This window comes from Tachysurus fulvidraco, chromosome 3 (assembly GCF_022655615.1).
Source record: "Tachysurus fulvidraco isolate hzauxx_2018 chromosome 3, HZAU_PFXX_2.0, whole genome shotgun sequence".
Lineage (NCBI taxonomy): Eukaryota > Metazoa > Chordata > Actinopteri > Siluriformes > Bagridae > Tachysurus > Tachysurus fulvidraco.
In genome coordinates, this window is record NC_062520.1 from 31,894,538 (window position 1) to 31,912,000 (window position 17,463).

General features: G+C 39.2%; 1 protein-coding gene across 3 annotated transcripts; it reads left to right on the forward strand.

The window, feature by feature from the left end:
• Window positions 1-1,551: 1,551 nt before the first annotated feature.
• LOC113662732 (C-C chemokine receptor type 5-like) lies at window positions 1,552-17,463 on the forward strand. Of its 3 annotated transcripts, none has more exons than XM_047811731.1 (2): window positions 1,552-2,093; window positions 15,932-17,463. In XM_047811731.1, exons 1-2 carry the CDS (start codon window positions 2,063-2,065, stop codon window positions 16,927-16,929), a joined length of 1,029 nt encoding a protein of 342 aa, XP_047667687.1. In that variant the 5' UTR covers window positions 1,552-2,062; the 3' UTR covers window positions 16,930-17,463. The 3 variants fall into 3 exon arrangements, with proteins under 3 accessions (XP_047667687.1, XP_027033607.2, XP_047667686.1); XM_027177806.2 differs by lacking the exon at window positions 15,932-17,463 and adding an exon at window positions 2,488-4,461 and having other exon boundaries at window positions 1,751-2,093; XM_047811730.1 differs by lacking the exon at window positions 1,552-2,093 and adding an exon at window positions 15,135-15,536 and having other exon boundaries at window positions 15,932-17,462.

Below are 17,463 nucleotides of genomic sequence, written 5' to 3' on the forward strand. Positions count from 1 at the left end.
AGGTGACTCAGGTGACTGTGGGGAGGAAAAACTCCCTTAGATGGTAAAGGAAGGAACCTTGAGAGGAACCAGACTCAAAGGGGAACCTCATCCTCATCTGGGTGACACTGGGCTGTGATTATATAACCTCATCCTCATCTGGGTGACACTGGGGGTGTGATTATATATATACAGTCTGATAAATGTTGTAGTGATGTAAAAGATCACATGGAGTTCACATCTCATCTTTAGTAACACTGAATCTAACCGGAGCTGGTAGATCTGTAGATGTGCCAGGATTCTCTCAGAGTCAGCCTTGTCTCAGTGGTCCAAAGCAGGTCTGGTGTACTGGTGCATGATAATATGGGATGTATTATGTGTACGCCTGACTAAAGAGATGAGTTTTTAATCTACATTTAAACTGGGAAAGTGTGTCTGCGCCCCGAACACTATCAGGAAGACTATTCCAAAGTTTGGGAGCTAGATAAGAAAACGCTCTACCACCTTTAGTAGACTTAGATATTCTGGGAACTAGCAGAAGTCCTGAGTTTTGTGATGTCAGAGAGCGTGAAGGATTGTAACGTGTTAGAAGACTAGTTAGATACATGGGAGCTAAACCATTAAGAGCCTTGTACGTAAGTAGCAGCAGTTTGTAATCAGTTCTAAACTTAACAGGTAGCCAGTGTAGAGATGATAACATTGGGGTTATATGGTCATACTTTCTTGTCCTAGTGAGAACTCTGGCAGCTGCATTTTGGACTAACTGTAACCTATTTATTAAAGATGCAGGACAACCACCTAGTAATGCATTACAATAGTCCAGTCTAGAGGTCATGAAGGCATGAACTAGCTTCTCAGCATCAGATACAGACAGGATGTTTCTCAGCTTGGTGATATTTCTAAGGTGAAGAAGGCTGTGTTTGTAATATGGTGATATGAGTTTAAAGACAAGTTGCTGTCTAATATAACACCGAGGTCTTTCACTGTCGAGCTACTAGTAACAGTACATCCCTCTAAATGGGAGTTAAATTGTGAGAGTTTCTGTGCATTGGTTTTTGGACCTATGAGTAGTATTTCTGTCTTATTAGAGTTTAACAACAGAAAGTTGCAGCTCATCCAGTCTTTTATCTCTCTAAGGCATTGAGTTAATTTGGACACTGTGGCTATTTCATCTGGTTTTGATGAGATATATAACTGTGTGTCGTCAGCATAACAGTGGAAAATAATCCCATGTCTTCTAATAATGTTCCCTAATGGAAGCATGTATATCGAGAAAAGCAGAGGTCCTAGAATTGATCCTTGAGGGACCCCTTAATTAACTGGTAATAAACTGGAGGATTCACCATTTAATTCTACAGAATGGTATCAATCAGGCAGGTAGAACAGAAAGGCTTTGGAAATGTTTGACTTATTTCAGTCACCCACCCAAAGAATGGACTTTTTAAAAAATGCTGTATATTAAAAGAAAACTATTAATCATAAGCATTAATCATAAGCTGTTGTAAATGACTCTTTAATCATGTTTTCCCGGAATGGATGGATACTTGGCTACTGAAGATTTCCTTATTATTCTGTGGAGCTACCTGATTCAACATGTACTTATCAGTTCAGTGGAAATCACTTATGGGAATAGCGGCTGATGTGAATCATCAGTTCTAGATAAGTGAAAAAACTGAAACACGAATGAATGAACCATTCTTATGCACATCTCGGTACACAATTCAATCGTTTATATCTCTTTTGTCTAGTTAATTGATTGTTTTTCTTTAAAACTTGTACAACTTGTTCCTTATAAGAAAGCAGCAGGGATGAGAGCATTGATACCGTCATTCATTTGAATTTATTATTATATTTGGGTATTCTTGGATATGTTATTTTCTAAAAGATATCATTAGAATCACAGTGTTCTTGTTTATTTTCCTGCTAAAACGATCACAATCAGTACATAAAAAGACATAAGCATGGTTACAGACGTCTGTAGTGTGACTAGGACGAAGCCCCACCTCTACAGCACAAAAGCTCAGGACGGTGTTATATCACTACACACAGCCTTCTTTCACACTCACAACTCGACTGATTAATCATGGCGGAGGTTTCAGAGAGCACAGAGACATGTAAGTGCATGTATTTTTTTAATATGATCAGCAGTTTTAAACTTATTACAGAGTGTCTAAAAACTTTGCTAACTGTGTTCAAACTGTGTTGCTTTTAGTCTTAAAGTACTACACATTACTGTACCAGTACAAATCAGTACCAAATTACTACAGAGATCCTTTGAAATCGTTACAGAATCGGATCGAATTTCTTCATTTTATTCTCTCGTGTTATTGTTTGCACTGATGCTAGTTTTCAGTCTGGTTACATCTCTACATTTGTGTTCCAGAATATCTATTGCTAACTATAGACATTTTTCTAGTACAGTAATAAAAAAAGTTTTCTTTTCTGTTATTATCAACTTGTACATGCAGAAATCGTGCAATAAGTGATTTTTTTTTTTTTCATAATCAGCTGGAAACTATTCTGCTTACTATAACATAACTCCGGAAAATTTCTCACCCCACAACATCAGCAACATAATTGCCTTCAGCAGAGTCTTCCTCCCTACACTCTACAGCATCGTCTTCATCGTGGGGTTCATCGGCAATGGCTTGGTGTTGTGCGTCCTGGTCAAGTTCCACAAAATGTACAACATGTCAGATGTGTGTCTCTTCAACTTGGCGCTTTCAGATCTCCTCTTTCTTCTCTCATTACCTTTCTTTGCTCACTATGCTGCCATGACTCAGTGGACCTTTGGGAACTTCATGTGCCATACAGTGACGGCATTCTACACGCTGGGATTCTATGGAAGCATCTTCTTCATGATCCTCATGACCATTGAGCGCTACAGTGCCATTGTCCACACCAATACCTCTCTCTTCTCTAAGCACCGGTCTGTCAGAGCTATCATAGCCCTAGTTTTGTTAATGTGGACACTTAGCCTGGGAGCTTCTCTGCCAAACATCATTTTCTCACAAGTGAAGAATGCATCAGTGGGATGGACATGCAAAGAGGAATATACAGAAGGAACAAAGTGGAGGTCATTCTATTACATGGAGCTGAACATCCTTGGCTTAATTATTCCTCTGTCAGTGATGGTGTTCTGCTACTCACGCATCATCCCTATCTTAATGAGCATTAAGTCTCAGAAGAAACACAGAGCTGTCAGGCTCATTCTGGTCTTGGTCAGTGTTTTCTTCCTCTTCTGGACACCTTACAACATCGTCATCTTCCTGAAGTTCCTGCAGTGTCTGGGTTACATGAGCACTCGTGAGCGGTATCGGGACCTGACCATGGCTATGCAGTGGGTGGAAACCATAGCGTTCTGTCACTGCTGCCTCAACCCCATCATCTACGCCTTTGTTGGGCAGAGATTCAGGAATTTATTTCTAAGGATCCTAAAAGAGTGGTTTCCTCTTTGCTTTGGTCGCTTCAGAACAACTGAAAATGATTTCTCAATGAGGACGAACAATACGTTCTCCAGATTCTCAAAGACTTCCAGAACAAACTCAAAATCAAAACTGTAAACTCTTTCGATCAGGAAAAACAAAACAAACAAAGAAACCATGCATAAAAATATTACTCAGGCCTGTTAGAGTATGTTGGCATTATAGTTTAAATGTTATTTACTCTGTTCATTCTACAGAGGGATAAAACATCTGCATTATACAACATGAGAGCATCCTTTGCCTGTGACTCTAAATTCTCTTTTTTTTACATTCTGTATATTGTGTATTTGTATGTGTTGTATTTGTACAGTGTTGTTTTTTCGCCTGCTCCCTGTTCCGGGTCGCCACAGCACATCATCTGGTTCACATATCTGATTTACCACAGGTTTTACACCGGATGACTTCTGGCACCGTATCTGATTACAGTCTGTCAATTATGCAGTATAACTATCATTATTCAAACTATTTTCCTTCGATTCTAGAGTGATAATCTATCTTAGTTCTAGAATGTTGTGTTAGGAAGGGCATCCGGACTAATAACTGTGCCAAAATTAATATATTCATGGCTTTGTAACCGTGATTATTATTTAATTTAATCGTGGCAATCCAAATCATGCACGCATTTGACATAAATTGAATTTTCAAGTCTCTTTAATATGTTGATATGAATCTCACATTATACGCATGTTATGACAAGTGAGTTTATATTTCGCTTTCCCCACAAACCCTGATGTTTTTTTCAGTCCATTCTTGTAGTATCACATCTCTGTATCAGATAAGCTCTCACAATCTGTTCACTTTTACTTTGACTTTCTCATTAGTTCTTGCTTTCCTGTTAAGACAGAATTTCATCAGCCAGGTCATTTTCCAGCTTTGTGTTCCTGCTGAAAGTGTCTGTAATCGGATAGGAACAAACGCGATCGTCCCAAATCTCGTTCACTTTAACTCTAATTGTCAAGAAAAGAGCTGATTTCATTAAAAATGAAAGTTAAAGTAATCCGTCTTGTGTAGTAGTTTCCTCAGGCTTAAGGCAGCAGGTGAACCTTCAGTTCCAACAGTCTTACAGTACATTGTCTTACAGTGTGTGCATTATTGCATCTTTTCAAAGTTGAGATGACTGATATAAAGAATCTATGCTGGCAAAAATTAGTCACAAGCCGAGTATTTAGTCTCCACACAATAAATCTCACGGCATTATCAGAAATAATATTTAAGGCCACCTTAACAACAACAAAAAGAAAACAACAACCTGATATTACGTAACATACAGTATTGGTGCAGTTATTTATTATTTTATATTTTAAAAGTTTCCTTTATAGGCAAACTTCCATCAGTTGGAAAAAAGCCACACCTCAGACAACATAGCACAAGTATCCAGAATCTGTCTTCACGATCAATCTTGACTACTAAACTACGGCAAACTTTTCCTTCTTCATGACAAGTTTGCATTATTGCCAGATCGGCAGCTGCTGGATAGCCATTAATGGTCATTACTGTTCTAACATTTAGTGAAGTGTATCTATAATCTCCATGTGCATGTTCCGTGACAAGATGACCAAGAGAATAAATATACAAACTGGAATAAAGAATGTATTAATGCTTAACTAATGATTTCATAAAGAATCAGGAAATAATGAAGCATGTGTTTTAGAGTTTTAGACATAGAGTCCCATATGTGAACAGTCATAAATAATAATAGATTACAATAATATATTAAATAGATTCATTAAAAAATAAATTATATTATATATATATATATATATATATATATATATATATATATATGTTTGATGCCACACAAGCTGACATAATGACATCACTGTATTCCAAAATTATTTAACACCATCATCATAAGATCAGGGCGGCACGGTGACTTAGTGGTTATCACGTTCGCCTCACACCTCCAGGGTTGGGGGTTCGATTCCCGCCTCCACCTTGTGTGTGTGGAGTTTGCATGTTCTCCCCGAGCCTCGGGGGTTTCCTCTGGGTACTCCGGTTTCCTCCCAAAGACATGCATGGTAGGTTGATTGGCATCTCTGGAAAATTGTCCGTAGTGTGTGAGTGTGTGAGTGAATGAGAGTGTGTGTGTGTGTGTCCTGTGATGGGCTGGCTCTATAGTTACAAACACATAACAATTGATTTCCCTGGATTGCTCTTTTTACAGCTACCATGTAACGGAGATGGTTGCAGTTACAAATGACACCAAGTTAACTTTCTATAATAGGCTCTAAAATTCTCCACCACAGAATATGAACTTCTGTATCGCTGATTATTTAGTCCAGGTCTAATGAAATATGATAGACTGGCTGAGTTTGTGTAGTACAGTATGCTTGCATTTGTGCCATATTATCCATATATTTACAGTATTAGCCCCATGTGCACTAAATGGACTAATCTTCACATCCATATGTGGTTCTTTCCCAAACTGATGGCACAAAGTCGTAATCACAAGCATTTCAGCATGACAATACACACGAAATGAGCTCCATGAAGACCTGGTTTGCCAAGAAATCTGTTGTAGAAGAACTTTGAATGGATTGCACAGAGCTAACCATGCTAATGTGATCCAAACCTCATATTCTGAGCTGTCTGAATTGAAGTGAGCTGATTGTGTCCAACGTCATACATACATTGTTCGAGCTACCTTCTGGAGCAGCCAGAGTGCAGTTAATTTGACAGCTCCATAACTGTACCAATAGAGGACACTGTAACACCATACTACGTTCACTTATGTAATAATCTTTGGACTAGTCAGCACAGTCATCCTGTGCCTTAAAGGGGCAGGTGGTAAAAAATCATCCTAATGCACTAAAATTTCACAACAGAAGTAACAGCTTTTAACCCTGCACTTAAAACTGGTTCTACAGGTAGAGGAACGTTCTACACTGGTGATTTAGAAGAGGCTCTGAAGCTTTCGCAGTGTTAACCCTACGTTAAGGCACCGGTGTGAAGTGAAACTAAACAGCACGTGCCAGATAGCACGTGAAAACCAGGATGTAGAATGTCACAACCGGCTCAAGTCATGACAAAAAAAGGGAGGACGCAGTGAAAACCAGAATACCAGTTAATCTTTTATTTGACAAAGAATTGTGAATAATTAATCTGAGCTTTGGCAGAATGTTTACACATGACCGTGTAGTGGTGAACTCCAATGGAAAACAATACTTACAAAATAATACAGAAACAAAACAGAAGACAACCCAAACAGATCCCAGGTGGAAAAAGATCTTCTAAACACAATCAACACCAAACTTAAATAAGGAGAGATAACAAGAAACAGGTGCACCTGAATTAACAACACAGCTCCACCCACTGGCCGGCCGTAGCAGGGAAGCAGGAGACCCGTCACCCCCCCACCCCCCTAAAAAACAAAACCACCAATAATCAAAAAGAATCATAAAATAATAAATCATTATCATGTTCCCCAATCAGCATTAATGCCATGTCGGTACTCTCATAAATCCAGTCCCTCAGTTCTTCATCTCCTTCCAGCAACCTTGACATCTAGGAAGCAAAATTTAAGAAAGGAAACGAAACAGACAATAATATGGGTACACCAACAGAACATTCACACCGTATGAATATGCGACAGGGCATCAGCAATTAAGTTTTCTGAGCCTGAAGGATTGGGCACCATCTCATAAGCCTCTGATTTGGGCTTTGTAGGGAGCGCAAAAATGTCAGTGGGTTATGGTCAGAATAAATGACCAAAGGTCCGTCCGTCGCCCCAACATACACATCAAAGTGTTGCAATGCCCACATTAACGCCAATGCTTCTTTCTCAATTACGGAATAATTTAACTGATATAGATTAAATTTCCGGGAAAAGAAAGCCACTGGATGGTCAATACCTTCCTCGGATTTCTGTATCAAAACTGCACCTGTGCCTATGTTACTTGCATCTACTTGTAATTGAAAAGACTGGTCAAATTTCAGAGCCGCCAAAACGGGAGCTTCTGTTAACAATATTTTAATCTTCTCAAAAGCCTCCTGGCAAATATGACTCCAATGGAACTTCACGGTCCCACGCAACAAATTTGTTAAAGGCGCAGCCACCACAGAGAAATTCCGACAGAAACAACACCATTCCCAAAAAACGCATTAATTCCTTTTTGGTACTTTCCCACGAACCGGCCGCACCTGGCCTTGACCCACAATCTTACCAAGGTAAGTAACAGTGGCTTTTGCAAACTCACACTTTGATAGAGTTACAGTTAAATTGGCTGCACCAAAGCGATCCAACAAAGCCCGAATATGCTGTAAATTCTCGTTCCATGTGTGGCTATAAACTACCACATCATCTAAATATACCGCACAGCCTTTTAAACCGGTGATGACGCGATTCATTAATCACTGAAAGGTGGCGGGTGCGATCCGCAAACCAAAACTCATTACTTTATAAGTAAATAATCCAGAAGGTGTAATAAAGGCAGATATTTCCCTAGCCCTTGCAGATAGGGGTACTTGCCAATAACCTTTTAAAAGGTCAAACTTGGTAACAAATTTGGCACTTCCCACCTGATCAATGCAATCCTCAATTCGAGGTAAAGGAAGAGTCGAGTTTGGTGACAGCATTTACCTTTCGATAATCCGATAATTCGATAATCAGACTTACTCACCAACAGTGACGGGGATGCCCAGCTAGAAAATGAAGGTTCAGCAATACCATTATTAAGCATGTAGTCAATTTCAGCATCCAAATGTTTTTTCTTATTTGCTGAAACACGATAATAACGGTGCCGAATAGGAGCAGAATCCATCAATATCGTGCTCGATTAAAAGTAGTACATGATGGAATATCTGAAAACAGCGAATCGTACTCCATAATTAAATTAATCAAATCAATACACTGCTCCTCGACCAAATAATTGAACCGATCACATAGTGTATGAAGAGCTTCTGAGTTTTTCAAACAACCTTGTAGGACCGAATCACCCGGATAAAACTCATCTTCAGCGGGAGTTACATCAGCAATTACAACCGTTCCTGTCACAAGGACAGATTTAATATCGGACCCAATCATTTTGTTCGTGTCACAGTCAATAAGAGCAGCCTCCTTACATGCATAATAGGGTTTTAGCAAGTTTATGTGACATACTCTGGTTTTCTTATTTCGATCTGGAGTCTCGATCAAATAATTAAGATCTGATATTTGACGAGCAACGGTGTAAGGTCCAGCAAATTTAGCCTGAAAAGGCGATCCTACAACAGGCAACAATGCCAGTACTTGATCACCTTGTTGAAACGAACGGATTTCTGCCCGACGATCAAAGAAACGCTTCATTCGGTCCTGGGCCTTACTTAAATGCGCTTTCGCCATTTGACCAAACTCAAAAATTTTCCTACGAAAATCGCTAATATAAGTCAGAACATTCTTCGGCGGATCAGATTTTTTCTGATCATCAGCCAAAACATCAAAAGGACCTCGTATACCATGGCCAAAAACAAGCTTATTTGGACTAATCTTTCCAGAGCTCCCTGACTCTGTGCATGGTAAGCACTGGAAAGATTATGTGTAATGTGAAGTTGTTTTAATATTTTGTCCAAACACATTAGAAGTAAAATTAATACCTTGGTCCGATAGAATAACTCGTGGTATTCCAAAGACAGAAATAAGCTGAGTAAGTGCTTTCAAGACATTTTTCGCAGTAATAGAACGAAGCGGGTAAGCAGACGGATAACGTGTTACCTGACACATAACTGTAAATAAGTACTCGCTGCCTGATTTTGACTTTGGCAAAGGGCCAACACAGTCCACTATTAAATATTCAAAAGGCTGACTTATCACAGGGATTGGATAAAGGGGTGCCGATTTTATCGCCTGGTTGGGTTTTCCTGTAAGTTGGCAAGTACGACACGACTTAATGTAACTGGAAACATCCCGCTTTAATTTCGGCCAAAAAAACCCTTTTAAGAGCAACTTGTATGTTTTTTTTACACCCAAATGACCAGATGCATCATGCGCAGTTTGTCACACAAGGTTCCGAAATTTCTGAGGAACAACAACTTGTACAATGGGGTCTCCGATTGCAAAATCACCCTGTGGTACCCATTTACGAACCAACAGACCGTCATCCAGGTAATAACCAGATGGAAGGTTGGCAATCGAGTCACATGAAACAACCCGATCAAACAGCTCATTTAAGGTGAAATCCACATTTTGTACCATCACCAAATCATTACGCGCTACTGACAAAATTGAAGGAATTTCCAAAGTATTCGTCTCCTTAGGACCGTCACATTTATCAACCGTTTGGTTCTTTGACATAGCCCGTTAATCTAAAAAGAAAAGGTGTTTCTCACCTTTTCTCCAAAACCAAAATTTCTGCCTGTATGCCTCCGGAACCAATTCATAGGATTTTAAAACAGTCTGATACTTTGCCGCATCCTCCGTACTAAGAGGGGAGTACGCTTCTTGAGCCCTGCCCGTAAAAATACATTGTAACATCAAAGTACGTTGGTCATCTGGCCAATTTCTTGCCTCAGCAACACGTTCAAATAATACAAAAAAACGTTCCACATCCTGTTCATCAAATTTCGGAATTAGTCTCAAATTACTCACAACATCAAAGTCACGCAAACCATGCTTACTTCCTGACCCATTTGTGCTAGGAATTCTTCCATCTCTTATCAAATCCAAGCGATAACGTTCAAGTTCTAATTGTTGTTGCTGCACTTGAACTTTAGATAATTGGAGACGTCTTTGTGCCTCTAATGTTTTTTCTTTAGTCTCAGCTTCAAGCAACAGCAGTTCTTTTTGCTGTTCAAACGTCAAATGCGACATCTTAGATGCAACATTAACAACAGGTTCTGGCTGCGACTTTAACACATCACGTGCATTCAGTTTGGATTTTATGACTGTCTTAATTGTATCTTTTAGACGCTTATCTTGGACGGACAACGTAATTTCATAACGATCTGCAACCTCCAAAAGTTGATCTTTAGAAAAGACATCTAAAACATCATCTGACGGAGTCTTAATAAACTCCTCGACAGAAGCCATAACAAGGTAAGCCTATTTTAATACACAGGTAACAAAAATGAAGTCCAGTTCCCCCTAACCAAACCATAAACCAACTAAACTGAACCCTAGTCTTCATATAGTTACTTGCAGCGGGTATTTACACACTATAAACCAGTGTTCACAACAACAACCAATTGAATAGTTGCCATTACAAAACACGGACGTGTTCCTGAGCTACAGCTCCAACCACTTTCACCATACAAAAAAAAAGAAACTAAAATAACAAACAGAGCATCTGGTTAAGGATACCCTCTTTTCCTAACCAGGGAAAAGCAGTCCAAAATTATTACCCGTTAAATGTATCAAAACAGCTTACTTACCAAATGCAATTCCGCACAAATGCTTACAAAAACAAAAGTAAACAATATACCTAATTCACTGCAGCCCTCCAAAACTAAAGGATCAACGAATAACCAATATCAACAGAATTTACAAGGAATTAACCAAATTAAATTCGTATACAAACATACTCAAATTACAAAAATGGACGAGCCCCCACTTTTGTCACAACCGGCTCAAGTCATGACAAAAAAAGGGAGGACGCAGTGAAAACCAGAATACCAGTTAATCTTTTATTTGACAAAGAATTGTGAATAATTAATCTGAGCTTTGGCAGAATGTTTACACATGACCGTGTAGTGGTGAACTCCAATGGAGAACAATACTTACAAAATAATACAGAAACAAAACGGAAGACAACCCAAACAGATCCCAGGCGGAAAAAGATCTTCTAAACACAATCAACACCAAACTTAAATAAGGAGAGATAACAAGAAACAGGTGCACCTGAATCAACAACACAGCTCCACCCACTGGCCGGCCGTAGCAGGGAAGCAGGAGACCCGTCACAAGAAACACTTTGGCAAAAATTGCTCAGACGTTAGAGTCATGCAACACAGTAAACATCACAGATGTGCCGCTGTAGTGAGGGGGAAAGATGAAACATTGAAAAAACAGCAGAGACCGGATCAGATCGGATATCCCAACGGCCCGGCCCCTCACCCGTTTATGTGGCTAAACATGGAGGAACTTAGCTAAATTTGGGCTGATTGACAAAGTACAGTTCAATTGACTGTATTTCAGATGAAAAACAAGTCATTTTAATTACTTTCTCTCCAGAATTTGGTCCCGGGGTCCCTAAGCCACAGGACACCAATCGTATGTGCCCCCCAACACCACAGCTCATACAACACAACTGAGTGCATCGTGACTGTCAGAAGCATCGCCACCACACACAAAGTCACTACTCTCGCTGTAGCTGGCACCCAATTCTGAGTGGAAATAAACAATTAGGGATTTAGACAAGCACACACACACACACACACACACACACACACACACACACACACACACACACACACACACACACACACACTACAATTCAGCACAACATGTGCCACCGACAAAAGAAATAACATCTACATAAAAACTCATTATGTTTATATAAAAGGTTGTATTAAAGCACCATCATTTCTATAGCAACAACAAACGAGGTACTGATTACGTCACCACCGTCTGTAATTCCAAAAAAAAAAGAAAGAAAAGTTTGTGGACTTCAATGGGAGAATATAATGAATTCATTAATTATTCAAGTGATTACTATGTACGCCATTGTGGCTGCATATAACATGCCATATGTGTGTCTGTGTGTCTGTGTGTGTGTGTGTGTGTGTGTGTGTGTGTGTGTGTGTGTGTGTGTGTGTGTGTGTGTGTGTGTGTGTGTGTTTACAGCCCGAAGCAGAAAGAAGCCTTGTTGAAAGCTTGATTCCAGGTACAAGGGCATGATCAAACTTGCATGGATTTTTCTTGCTGTTTTGACAGCGCAATGTGTTTTATTAAGACACTTACCAGTAAGACATGTGACAGAACCAGGTGACTCTGTTAAATGTAGATTAAAAACTCATCTCTTTAGTCAGGCGTACACATAATACATCCCATAATATCATGCACCAGTACATCAGACCGGCACATTTTTATGAACAGCAGATATGTTAATCCCTTTCCACTGCTTCTCTCTTTGTACCCATCCCGAGGCATCCAGACACTGTACCGGCTCCCAACGTCCTCTGTGGGACGAAGCCTTTGGACGTCCACTGAGCCGAGGCCGACTCTAAGAATCCTGAGACATCTCCAGTTAGACTCTGTGGTACTCAGGAGATCAGAAGTCCTTGAACCTCACACCAATACAACATTTAACTGACTGTATATTACAATCACACCCCCAGTGTCACCCATATGAGGATGGGTTCCCCCTTGAGTCCGGTTCCTCTCAAGGTTTCTTCCTTTACCAATTTAAGGGAGTTTTTCCTTGCCACTGCTGCCTGAGTCACCTCAGACTTGCTCATAGGGGGATAAATACATACACACTGTGAACTATATACAACTAATAATAATCTAGAATTTTTATTCTGTTAATTCTTATTTATTTTATTATTCGTTATTTCCTTTATCATTAATTATGTTTACCTTCTGCTCTATGTTTATGTTCTGTAAAGCTGCTTTGAGACAATGTCTATTGTAAAAAGCGCTATACAAATAAACTTGAATTGAATTGAATTGAATTGAATTGAATTGTGTGTAACAGTAACTGTAAGTGTAAATGAGAGACAGAACAGACTGCATTTCTAATGTCGGCTTCTAAAGTCATTTCTAAATACTTGATTCTGTTCCCAGCAGAAGCACAAACACCATAATCCTAGTTACCAGAAGAACACGATCATCGTTAAGAACCCGATTGTTAAATCCAATATTATTTGGACAGTTCAATTTAATTCAATACAAGTTTATTTGTATAGCGCTTTTTACAATTGACATTGTCTCAAAGCAGCTTTACAGGAACATAAACACAGAGCAGAAGGTAAACATAAGGAATAATATAAAGAATTAATATAATAAAAAATTCAAGATTATTATTAGATATATTTAGTTCATAATGTGTTTGTATTTATCCCTAATGAACAAGTCTGAGGTGACTCAGGTGACTGTGGGGAGGAAAAACTCCCTTAGATGGTAAAGGAAGGAACCTTGAGAGGAACCAGACTCAAAGGGGAACCTCATCCTCATCTGGGTGACACTGGGCTGTGATTATATAACCTCATCCTCATCTGGGTGACACTGGGGGTGTGATTATATATATACAGTCTGATAAATGTTGTAGTGATGTAAAAGATCACATGGAGTTCACATCTCATCTTTAGTAACACTGAATCTAACCGGAGCTGGTAGATCTGTAGATGTCTCAGGATTCTCTCAGAGTCGGCCTTGTCTCAGTGGTCCAAAGCAGGTCTGGTGTACTGGTGCATGATAATATGGGATGTATTATGTGTACGCCTGACTAAAGAGATGAGTTTTTAATCTACATTTAAACTGGGAAAGTGTGCCTGAGCCCCGAACACTATCAGGAAGACTATTCCAAAGTTTGGGAGCTAAATAAGAAAACGCTCTACCACCTTTAGTAGACTTAGATATTCTGGGAACTAGCAGAAGCCCTGAGTTTTGTGATCTCAGAGAGCGTGAAGGATTGTAACGTGTTAGAAGACTAGTTAGATACATGTGAGCTAAACCATCAAGAGCCTTGTAGCAGCAGTTTGTAGTCAATTCTATACTTAACAGGTAGCCAGTGTAGAGATGATAACATTGGGGTTAAAGGTCATACTTTCTTGTCCTAGTGAGAACTCTGGCAGCTACATTTTGGACTAACTGTAACCTATTTATTAAAGATGCAGGACAACCACCTAGTAATGCATTACAATAGTCCAGTCTAGAGGTCATGAAAGCATGAACTAGCTTCTCAGCATCAGATACAGACAGGATGTTTCTCAGCTTGGTGATATTTCTAAGGTGAAGAAGGCTGTGTTTGTAATATGGTGATATGAGTTTAAAGACAAGTTACTGTCTAATATAACACCGAGGTCTTTCACTGTCGAGCTACTAGTAACAGTACATCCCTCTAAATGGGAGTTAAATTGTGAGAGTTTCTGTGCATTGGTTTTTGGACCTATGAGTAGTATTTCTGTCTTATTAGAGTTTAACAACAGAAAGTTGCAGCTCATCCAGTCTTTTATCTCTCTAAGGCATTGAGTTAATTTGGACACTGTGGCTATTTCATCTGGTTTTGATGAGATATATAACTGTGTGTCGTCAGCATAACAGTGGAAAATAATCCCATGTCTTCTAATAATGTTCCCTAATGGAAGCATGTATATCGAGAAAAGCAGAGGTCCTAGAACTGATCCTTGAGGGACCCCTTAATTAACTGGTAATAAACTGGAGGATTCACCATTTAATTCTACAGAATGGTATCAATCAGGCAGGTAGAACAGAAAGGCTTTGGAAATGTTTGACTTATTTCAGTCACCCACCCAAAGAATGGACTTTTTAAAAAATGCTGTATATTAAAAGGAAAGTAATCGTAAGCTGTTGTAAATGACTCTTTAAGCATGTTTTTCTGGAATGGATGGATACTTGGCTACTGAAGATTTCCTTATTATTCTGTGGAGCTACCTGATTCAACATGTACTTATCAGTTCAGTGGAAATCACTTATGGGAATAGCGGCTGATGTGAATCGTCAGTTCTAGATAAGTGAAAAAACTGAAACACGAATGAATGAACCATTCTTATGCACATCTCGGTACACAATTCAATCGTTTATATCTCTTTTGTCTAGTTAATTGATTGTTTTTCTTTAAAACTTGTACAACTTGTTCCTTATAAGAAAGCAGCAGGGATGAGAGCATTGATACCGTCATTCATTTGAATTTATTACACATCGCTAAGATGCATATTTGGGTTTTCTTGGATATGTTGTTTTCTAGAGGATATCGTTAGAATCGCAGTGTTCTTGTTTATTTTCCTGCTAAAACGATCACAATCAGTACATAAAAAGACATAAGCATGGTTACAGATATCTGTAGTGTGACTAGGACGAAGCCCCACCTCTACAGCACAAAAGCTCAGGACGGTGTTATATCACTACACACAGCCTTCTTTCACACTCACAACTCGACTGATTAATCATGGCAGAGGTTTCAGAGCGCACAACGACACGTAAGTGCATGTATTTTTTTAATATGATCAGCAGTTTTAAACTTATTACAGAGTGTCTAAAAACTTTGCTAACTGTGTTCAAACTGTGTTGCTTTTAGTCTTAAAGTACTACACATTACTGTACCAGTACAAATCAGTACCAAACTACTACAGAGATCCTTTGAAATCGTTACAGAATCAGATCGAATTTCTTCATTTTATTCTCTCGTGTTATTGTTTGCACTGATGCTAGTTTTCAGTCTGGTTACATCTCTACATTTGTGTTACAGAATATCTATTGCTAACTATAGACATTTTTCTAGTACAGTAATAAAAAAAGTTTTCTTTTCTGTTATTATCAACTTGTACATGCAGAAATCGTGCAATAAGTGATTTTTTTTTATTTTTATAAACAGCTGGAAACGTTTCTGATTACTATACCTTACGTCCAGACCCATATTCAACCCACATTAGCAACATAAAGGCCTTCAGCAGAGTCTTCCTCCCTACACTCTACAGCATCGTCTTCATCGTGGGGTTCATCGGCAATGGCTTGGTGTTGTGCGTCCTGGTCAAGTTCAGCAAAAGGTCCAACATGTCAGATGTGTGTCTCTTCAACCTGGCGCTTTCAGACCTCCTCTTCCTTCTCTCATTACCTTTCTATGCTCACTATGTTGCCACCACTCAGTGGATGTTCGGGAGCTTCATGTGCCATACAGTGATTGCGTTCTACACGCTGGGATTCTATGGAAGCATCTTCTTCATGATCCTCATGACCATTGAGCGCTACAGTGCCATTGTCCACACCAATAACTCTCTCTTCTCTAAGCACCGGTCTGTCAGAGCTATCATAGCCCTAGTTTTGTTTATGTGGACACTTAGCCTGGGAGCTTCTCTGCCAAACATCATTTTCTCACAAATGAAGTATGCATCAGTGGGATGGATATGCAGTTTGGAATATCCAAAAGGAACAAAGTGGAGGTCATTCTATTACATGGAGCTGAACATCCTTAGCTTAATTATTCCTCTGTCAGTGATGGTGTTCTGCTACTCGCGCATCATCCCTATCTTAATGACCATGACGTCTCAGAAGAAACACAGAGCTGTCAGGCTCATTCTGGTGTTGGTCAGTGTTTTCTTCCTCTTCTGGACACCTTACAACATCGTCATCTTCCTGAAGTTCCTGCAGTATCTGGGTTACATGAGCACTCGTGAGTGGTATCAGGACCTGAACATGGCTATGCAGTGGGTGGAAACCATAGCGTTCTGTCACTGCTGCATCAACCCCTTCATCTACGCCTTTGTTGTGCAGAGATTCAGGAATTTATTTCTAAGGATCCTCAAAGAGTGGTTTCCTTGTTGCTTTGGTCGCTTTAGAACAACTGAAAATGATTTCTCAATGAACAATATATGAATATATTGATGAACTATACATGAACTTCCAGAACAAAGTCAAAATAAAACTGTAAACTCTTTCGATCAGGAAAAACAAAACAAACAAAGAAACCATGCATAAAAATATTACTCAGGCCTGTTAGAGTATGTTGGCATTATAGTTTAAATGTTATCTCTTAAATATTTTTTTTAAACCTTCCAATGCTTTTGTTTGTTCTTCCCCAAAGACATACTGAGACCAGCTGGTGTCACAGGAGACTTGCCTCAGTCCCACATGCTGAATTAATCACTCTAATGAAAGCTTTCTGAACGATGGCCTATTCTGACCTTCCATCATCTATTTACTACTCTGTTCATTCTACAGAGGGATAAAACATCTGCATTATACAACATGAGAGCATCCTTTGCCTGTGACTCTAAATTCTCTTCTTTTTACCTTCTGTATATTGTGTACAGTATTTGTGCTTTGTAACCGTGTTATTCTTCAATTCAATCGTGGAGATCCAACGAATGCACGCATTTCTAAATAAATGAAATTCAATCAAGTTTTATT

Excerpts from the sequence above, each read along its gene's own strand:
- LOC113662732 (XM_027177806.2), top strand. The coding sequence starts at position 2,063 with ATGGCGGAGGTTTCAGAGAGCACAGAGACAT. Across the intron at positions 2,094-2,487 it reads TTCAGAGAGCACAGAGACAT|CTGGAAACTATTCTGCTTAC; the intron begins GTAAGTGCATGT and ends TTTCATAATCAG.